This window comes from Meleagris gallopavo, chromosome 10 (assembly GCF_905368555.1).
Source record: "Meleagris gallopavo chromosome 10, MGAL_WU_HG_1.1, whole genome shotgun sequence".
NCBI classification, from domain to species: Eukaryota; Metazoa; Chordata; class Aves; order Galliformes; family Phasianidae; genus Meleagris; species Meleagris gallopavo.
The window spans coordinates 20,166,694-20,175,217 of NC_139413.1; the positions used below are offsets into that span (position 1 = coordinate 20,166,694).

An 8,524-nucleotide genomic window follows, 5' to 3' on the forward strand; every position below is an offset into this window, starting at 1 on the left:
ACAAAGTCTGTGTTTTTGCTCAAGCTGTTGAATGCCAGAGACCCAGGGACTGTGCCTCAGGTGTCCAGGAAGAGCCCTCCCTGTGTGCAGGTGAAAAGCATCCATTGCTCTGTGGTCGGGTCAGGTGTTGCAGAATAACCAAACTGGATCAGTCTGTGTGTTGCTGGGTCCTGCCTTCTGGTGTGGTTGAAAACGTGGGTCTGAAAGCCCACCTGCAGCTCTCACGTGGGGAGAGTGGAACCCCAGAGCCATCAGCATGTAGTGCAGAAGGGGCTGAAGTCCTGGGGTCTGGCAGGATAAGTCCACCCATCTTCTCTTTCCCTGGGGTGTGAAGGAATTGCAGATGTGACCTTGCTTTGCTGCTGAAGAGAGACCTGGACAGGGCATCTTTCCTTCCAAAATGTCCTGTGTTGAGCTGCTTCAGCCCGCACAAGGGAGGCTGCCTGGGCACCAGGATCACACACCTCTGCCTGCGGCTCTTCCAGTCCTTCTCCAGATCCCAGAATGGAGCAGCGTGGTCCTGTGCAGCACGAGGGGGCATGGGGCAGTGCTCAGCCCTGGAAGTCAGGGCAGCCCCATTTCCTGCACTGCTGGTGCTGGAGATGGGCACAGCCTCACAGCAGCTCACTCTGTCATTTTTCCTATCAGCTGGCTGTCACATCTGCCAATCTAAGGCTGACCCCGGTTCTTGTTAACACCCCATTGCTGTCAGGCTCGGTGACAGGCAGCACACCCGCTATGGTGCACATCATGTACTGCTTGTGTCAGCCTCCCGCTGCCCGGCCCCACTTGGAGGTCACTGCTTGCAGCTCCACCTGGGCAGAGCAGGCCAAGCCTCGGCCCCCTGTTGTGCACAGCATTGGGGGAGCAGGGCAGGGATTCCTTGGGGCCGGCAGCCCCACCTGAACCACTTTGGTCACCCGACAGCTGTGCTGCTGGTCTGTGTTCTGCCTGCTCAGCCCAGCTGGGGGGTCAGGGGGAGGCTGTGCTGCCTCTGCTGCCTCTGCTCTGCTGTCTGAGGCTGAGGGTGAGGTTGTTGGTGCCGTTCCCACAGTGCATCGTGCTCATGCTGTTGTCCCATCTGCTGCTTGCAGGGTGCCAAGAAGCTGTGTCCCCAGTGCAACACCATCACATCCCCCGGAGACCTTCGGCGCATCTACTTATGAAGGACGCAGCAGGAGGGCGGCTCTCGGCTCAGCTCAGCGCACCCACGGGGAGAGGAAAAAAAAAAAGGAAAAACAAACAAACAAACAAACAAAAAGACGTTTTAAAAACGTAAGGAAACAAAACCAGAGACTCCAGACATGGACTCGAGGACGCGGGAGCAGCGAGAGCCCCGGCTCCCACCTGCAGAGACCCTCTGCAGCGGGCGAGGCCGACCCCGTTGTTGTGCAACCCCTTTTTTACAGCAGTGTTCCCCACCCACCACGGCTCGGAGCCCTCCTCCTTCAGACTGTGTTGTGACCCCTCTGCCCCAGGATGCTGGGGAAGGGACCCTTGGCAGCAATGTTAAATAACCTGTAACTTGTGTCCTTCGTTCGGTTTTCGTTGGGTTGGTTTTTTGGTTTGGTTCTGTTCCGTTTGGGTTTGGCTTTTTTTTTTTTATTGGTTTATTTTTTATTTTTGTGGTGTTCTAGTGATTAAAAAAAAAAAAGGTTTAAAGGAAAAAAAAAAACCCACACCCAGGCAGAAATGAAGCACATGTAATATAGATTATATATGTTTACAATGTTGTGTATAAATGGGATAGACTCAAACATTACATACTAATAAGTTTCCCTTTTTTTTCTTTTTTGGGTTGTATTTTTTTTAAAGAAGAAGAAAGAAAAAAAAATGAGCAGAGAACATTAAACCCATATTTTTCTTGGTTCAGCAAAGTTTTGGCATTAAAGTCATTAGTTTAAAAAAAGTATATATATACATATATATAATATAAATGGTTTAATGTTCTGTGGTGTATATTTCCTCATTCAGATATGAAGTTAACAGCTTTTAGTAATGGCTGTAGCATTGCCCATAACTTACAGAACTTATGGGGAGTAGAGGAGGTGGATTTTTGTCATTAGTTGTAGCTAATGGGGCTATTTATAATAGAATCGTTATCCCCGGAACCACGCGGCTCTCAGCTCCCCAGTGGGGGCCGGGGCAGGGCGAGGGGCCCAGCAGGGCGGCCCCATAGAGCTCCGCCCCAGGCTCTGCTGTACCCCTTCCTCCCCCCGGGGCGCAGGGTTGGCTGGGCTTGGCTTTGCTCTCCTTCCTTCCAGGTCACGTTTTCTGGCTGGAGCTGCAGGGCTGTGCCAGCCTGAGGTCGTGGGTCCCACAGCCCCAGCTTCTTCCATGCCGTCCCTCATGTTCGTCCCCATCACCCGTACCCTCAGCCGTAACCAAAGCTGCCATCTGGCCTCTTCTGTTGTTCCTTTTCATCTTCAGGACCCAAGAAGCAGCTGTTGATCCATTTCCCAAGGTGAATGTGCGCTCCCTGCCTCGGCTTTCCTCTCACCGTGGGGTCTGCTGGGGGCCAAGCTCCCCACTGGGGATGCTCCTCTCCCCATACCTGAGGCATCACTCTGGGCACAGCCTTGTGCTGGCAGCACAGCCATGCACTCTTGGTTCTGGGAAGCATCTTGGCTGTGGCTGGTAAAGGGGAGCTGGGACCCCATGGGGTCACTGGAAGAGCAGGCTCACCTTGGTCACAGCATGTCCTGTGAGGGCACAGCATGTCCTGTGGGGCACAGCGTGTCCTCAGGGACCCACTGCCACCTGCATGCCATGAGCCTGGTGCTTTTTTGCAGAGCTGTTTTCCTCAATGCCTCTTGCAGTGCTTTCAGAAGGATCCCACTGCATCCCCCCCAAACCAGGATCTGTGTTAAGTATCCAGCCCACGGTGTCCAGCTTTCTGTGCTCTCAGTAGCCTTTGCCATGGAGGATTTGCAGCTTTCCCTGCTAGGAAGGGTGATGGGGGGGGACCTGCTTTTTCAGGGGGCATCAAGGACTGGGATTTGGGGGATTCCAACAGAAAACTGAGCTGAGGGCACAGCTGGGATCACGACCAAGTTGGGGTGCAGTGGGCTGGAAGGCAGATTCCTCCCTCCTGCCCTTCCTTGGAGCCGGGGTTCCCGGTGGGTGTTGCGGACCAGCTCTGTGTACCAATGTGTAAAACCATATGTAACCCATCCTTGTTCCTTCATCGGGGTTCTTTTCTGTTTGGTTTGGTTCTTTTTGGTTTTATGTTTTTATTGTAAAGCCATCCCCTATTTTCAAGGAGGGAGGGATGAGAGGAGAGGATGGGGGGGGGAGGCACTGCCTCTCCTGTAATGATTTTAATCCATTTAAAAAGAAGAAGGAAAAAAAAAAAAAAAAAAGAAATGAAAAAGGAAAAAAAAAAATAAAAGCCCGGAGTTACCTATCTCTGCCCAAAGAACCCAGTTGCACAAAGCGATATTGCGGTGTGTCGATGATTGTGTGTCGGTGTATATTATACAAAGAGGTACTTGTCACTCCCGTTTGTAAACTACATTTGACATTAATTAAACACGTATAAATCTTCGGGGCGCGCCGCCCTGCTCTCTCTGTCTCTCCTTTCGGGGGTTGGGGGGGTGTTGGGGTGGCATCTACCTGCAGTGCTGCATCCCTGCCCCAGCACGGTTGGGACCCCCAGCAGAGAACACATCCCGGGGGGCTTCCCCTCGTAGGCATCCACATCCTTGGGCACTCTGCTGGGAGGCCCCCAGCCCCAACAGATCCATAGTGCCGCATTTGGGGTCACGGTGCGGGGTTACAGCAGCAGCTGGGGGTGCGGGGGGGGCTGGCGCCGGTGCTGTCGGTGTACAAACATCGCGCAGACGGATCGATGGCTGCGTCCCGCGGGACGGGGTCCCCAAGGCCGGGGGGGGGGGGGGAGGTGGGGTGTTCTCCTCCCATCTGCTCCGGCCCAGAGGGCGCAGTGAGGGGTGGGAGTGCTCCTACACACCGCGCCGCACACCCAGCCCTCCGCCCTCACCGATATTGTATTTGAAATCTCTTTGGGAAGCGGAGGGCGGTGATGTATCGGAGGTGTTATTGAGAAAATGCAAATGGGTAATAGCGGGCGGCGGGGGCCTCGTCCATCACCCTTCTGGGGGATCCATATCTAATTAACGGTAATGAATGAGGGAGCCCACCTAATGACAGCCCGCCGCTTTGTGATGGAAATGAGGCAATCCCATTAGGCAAAACACTTAATTAAACAAACCGCTCGGAGCGCGGCACGGGGCAGGGCCGGCCCTCGGGGTACCGCACGTGGGGACCCCCCCTGGGGCTCTCCTTTCCCAGCGCGGATCCCGACGGGACGCGCGTCCTCTGCTCCAGCTCCACCGCCACCGAAGCAGGCAGGGCTCGAGGTTAATTCCTTATCAATAGCCCATCGGCAGCTCATCCATCACCGGGAGGGCGGGGCTGGGAGGACCGCGGAGTGCCGCTCCCCGCACACCGCACCGAGAGCCGCTGCTGCCCCCTGGCGGTCCGCGCTCCGCCGCCAGCCGGGGCAGCTCCGAGCAACGAGCGCCGACAGCCCGCTTGGCATCCTGGGAAGGCAGCCCTCAGCGCCCTCGGCCAGCTCACGTACCCCATACACCCTTGAAAACCACAAGTTTCAACTCCAAGACCCCTTCCTGCCCATCTCGGGGCGGGGATCGAGAGCTGGCCGCGATGAGCACACGGTGCTGACACGGGGTAACATCTCACCCAACAGCTGTTCTCTGCCTTTATCCTCCTTCGCTCCCCCCAGGAAACTCCCAAAGCCAAACGTGGCTGAAGCGCAGTGCAAGGAGCTTCCTCCTCGCTACGGGGACGGCATTTGTGCTTTATATCACCAATACACAGACAGCAAAGACTGATCGTCCAAAGAGAACATTATGGGGAAAAGCATTGAATTTCACGGTCAGCTGCGGGCTAGCTCCCACAGGAAGTGATTTAAGGAACACCCAGTACCAACCACAGCTCCAGAAGACAGTTTCGTTTTTCTCTGTAGCTCCACCTTTCAGTTTCTGGGATCTTTTGGATTACGGCTGTGCTGTTTCCCTGCACTTCCAGACCGTAAAATCACCAAGGTTGGATGCACAATCCAGGTTGCTCAAAGACAATCAGTAATAAACGCTCCCCAGGAAAGCAAAAGTACTGAGAACAACACACAACAAGACAGAGAAGAAACAAGACACATCCATAAGGTTAACAAATTTTTTTTTTTTGGTTCAAGAACACAAAAGTTACCACAAACATTTGAGGTCTGCTCCAGGGCGAGGGAATCAGTGCTTTGGCTGCTCTCAGAGCTTTGATGGAACCAGACAATGCCAAGAGATGAGGGAAATCTTGTAGATCTACTTCTGTTTGCTCGATGCAAAATGAAAGAAACAGCAGAGAGGGGAAAAAAACAAAGACACTGCAGAGCTGTATTGTAGAATCAGTACAAGGCCACAGAACATGCACATTGGACAAGGACACACAGACATGGAGAACACCACAAGACAGGAGGAAACAAGCAACACTCCATGTGAAACTGTGGTCCGTAACACCTCAGGGCTCAGACTGCAGCACTTTCAGTTCTTTAAATTACTCCAGATCTACTTTTTGCTATGTTGTGGCTGGCTCAAGGAGGCTTTCAGACTTGTAACTGATGGGGAAAAAAAAAGCACAAAGTCTCTGCTTTCCTCCCTTCAATGACATAAAGGCAAAGGGGATGGCATTCCCCACAGAATCTGAGCAAAGCAGAGGCAAATAAGGGAGGCCGTTACACCACTAACGAGGCAAAGCCCTGACGCAGTCAGACAGGAAAGTCGTACAGAGGGTGCTGTAGTAGGTGGGATACACCCGCAGGTGGCTGACGTGAGCTGAATCTGTGAAGTCTACGGCCTTCACGGAGACACCGAGCTGCTGCCGTGCGTCAGCCATGTGCTTAACATCACTGGCATTGATGATGGCATCTGCCTGGGAGTAGAGGTAAAGCTCAGGCCACCGGGAGGGTGCCTTCAGCAGGGCATCGTAGTGGCTCTCGTGGATGAAGCGAGTCAGTGGGTACAGCAGGATCCGCAGCACGACAACTGTAGTAGCAAAAGTGAGCATAAGGAGATACCTGAGCAGCATGTTCGTGGATGCTAGGACAGTTGCCAAGGCACGAAGGGCTCCTCTCAAATTCCTTCTGCCAGGGGCGCTATCAAAAACAGTGCCTGCGACTTTGAGGTTCTTAAAGGGCTGCTGAGTGTGAAGTGCCTCAATGATGTAACGGTAGAGCATGGCACCACCATTGCTAAAGACGTGGAAAAGCACCGGCCTGTTCTCAATGCTGTAGTCAAAGAGCAGCTCCAGGAGTCTCTTGGCTGGGGTGTGGAGGGATTTGAAGCCAAAGCTCTCAGCGAAGAATATCGTCCTCCATGGAGCTGTGTAGCGGATGACAGTGCACCCCTAAACAGAACAGAAAGAGAACCCACGCATATTTGGTTTGGGCTGTAAATTATACGGAGCAGGCGAGCTGCTGTACCATGAACTAACATTTGGAACAGATTTCCAACAGAAATCATGGGGCCAAGAGACTCTTTAGTGTTATTAGCAATGCATCAGCATGAAAGGAGTTGGACTCGATGATCCTCGTGGTTCCCTTCCAACTCAGAATATTCTAAACTCTATGAATAGGATTATATTAATCACAACAGTACAAAGACTTATCAAAAGCTTTCTACAACAGCAGCAGGCTTGAATGATGTTCCAGATCCTTTCCAATCTTCTGTTGTCACCTAAATTCAGCGGCATTATGCACTGACAAACACAAGACAAAGGCACCAAGGCAGCCCTCCCTCCCAGGGCTCCTTTGTCACTGAATTAAGCAGAAGAGAAGATATCAAGTTCTTCAAATCAAGCTCTCTATACTGCCTTGCCATGGTTGCAGCCACTTCCTCATTAAGGCTCTAAGAAAAGCTTTCCTATCCTTTCTCAATATCAGCAACTTTCCTGACAGAAAAGTATTTCCACAGCAGTTGGCATGCTGCCACATAACGTGAACCTCACCCAGTCAGCAGCATCTCTTAGTCGCAATAATTGCTTAACAATTAATTCTTCATCAGAACCAGCCAATTTGTGACTCTCACACTGGATTACACATTAACAATACACTTGTTTATGTACAAATTTAACCACCTGTAGTTGAAACAAGTTTGGATAAATACAAGATTCTTGTATGCTGACCAAAATAATCAAATAGGTCCCAATACCACAAGCTGGGGACATTCCAGTCAGATAAACTATTAGAAACGAAGATACCATAATTTAAAGAACCACTATCTAGACAGACCTCTAGTTCAAGTTGCTAAGCAGGTATTTCTGTCACAAGGCACCTGTTTCAGACAAGTTACAACAAATTTGAATGAACATTTATATGAACTATCAACAGAGAAAGGAAAAGCTGGAAGAGCAAATGCTGCTGATACATCTGTCATGCCCCAGCCTGGCCTTGCAGTCTATGCTGCTGCCCATCAGCAAGCAGTAGATGCATTGCCTTTCCCAACATATTTGCCTGTTTGGACAGCTAATGCAGTTAACTTTAAAAGCCCCAGAACACTCCAATGATTCACATAACCACAGAAGACTTCTCCAAGGCAGTATTTTTATCTCAGCTGCATGCACAAAGATGACATCAGCAGCTGTTAGGTAACACTGCTGCTGGACACAAGGAGCTTCCAAGGACAAGAGCTCACCACCTAATGACTTCAGACACAGAGGGTTTAGAGCGATTTCACCAACATGCAGCACAAAGACAGCGTAGAACAGGGACAGCGTCCCCAAGAGCTGTACGACAGTGCCATGAAAGCAGAAGCAAGCTGCTCACCTTCTGACTGTACATTGCGCTGTACTTGGCCAGATGCCTGTCCTGGCAGCCTACCCAGCCCAGAAGGATCACCACGGGCTGCCCATCTGCGTGCCCTGTCTCCGTGCTGCTCTCTGAAACGATTTTAAATTAATTAGCCTCAAGTCTGCTAGGATCTGAAGGTGACAGCAATTTGCCTGGTGACAAAGCCGAACGTTAACGGCTAACAGGCGGCTCTCCAGCCCGCTGCGAGCAGCTCACGGCGCCTGTTCGGGCGAGCGCAGCACTCTCAGGAGCACCACAGGCCTCGCTCCCCCTCCGTATCCCCAAATAGCCCTACGGACCTTCTAACCCCGGTCCCACGCCCCCCCACCCCCAATAACCCCACGGGCTCAGCCTTCTCCGCCCCCGAGCCCCCCCCAAATCTCCTCTCCATCCCGGTCCCGCACCGCGGGCCGCCCCCGGCGCCAGCTCCACCGTTGCCTCCAGCCCGCGAGCCCCCATCGCCGCCCGCTGCCCGCCTCGCATCCACCGCTGCTTCCGCTCTCCCCACCGGAAGCTCCGCCCCCTCACGGCTCGCAGCCAATAGGAAGGAAAAGCACCTCCCTCGCGTCATCCTTCTTCCCCTCCCCTCCCCGCCTCCGACTTCCGTAGCAACGCGCCCTTAGCAACAGCGGTGGGTCGGGCGCCCCG

At 52.7% G+C, this 8,524-nt stretch overlaps 2 protein-coding genes across 6 annotated transcripts in view; one reads left to right on the forward strand and one right to left on the reverse strand.

Annotated features, from left to right (window-relative positions):
• The window catches only part of RNF220 (ring finger protein 220), a 158,268-nt gene extending 154,721 nt beyond the window's left edge, over positions 1-3,547 (forward strand). For all 5 annotated transcript variants that reach the window (XM_085231164.1, XM_085231165.1, XM_085231160.1 and 2 more), the window contains one exon: positions 1,095-3,547. In XM_085231164.1, the coding sequence (XP_085087290.1) occupies positions 1,095-1,166 (72 nt within the window). In that variant the 3' untranslated portion in view covers positions 1,167-3,547. The remainder of the gene's footprint in view (positions 1-1,094) is intronic.
• A 1,653-nt stretch (positions 3,548-5,200) lies between these two features.
• TMEM53 (transmembrane protein 53) lies at positions 5,201-8,420 on the reverse strand. The gene is made up of 3 exons (XM_085231167.1): positions 8,281-8,420; positions 7,853-7,965; positions 5,201-6,435 (listed from the first exon to the last, which is right to left on the reverse strand). Exons 1-3 carry the CDS (start codon positions 8,357-8,359, stop codon positions 5,773-5,775), a joined length of 855 nt encoding a protein of 284 aa, XP_085087293.1. The 5' UTR covers positions 8,360-8,420; the 3' UTR covers positions 5,201-5,772.
• Between the last annotated feature and the right edge of the window lie 104 nt (positions 8,421-8,524).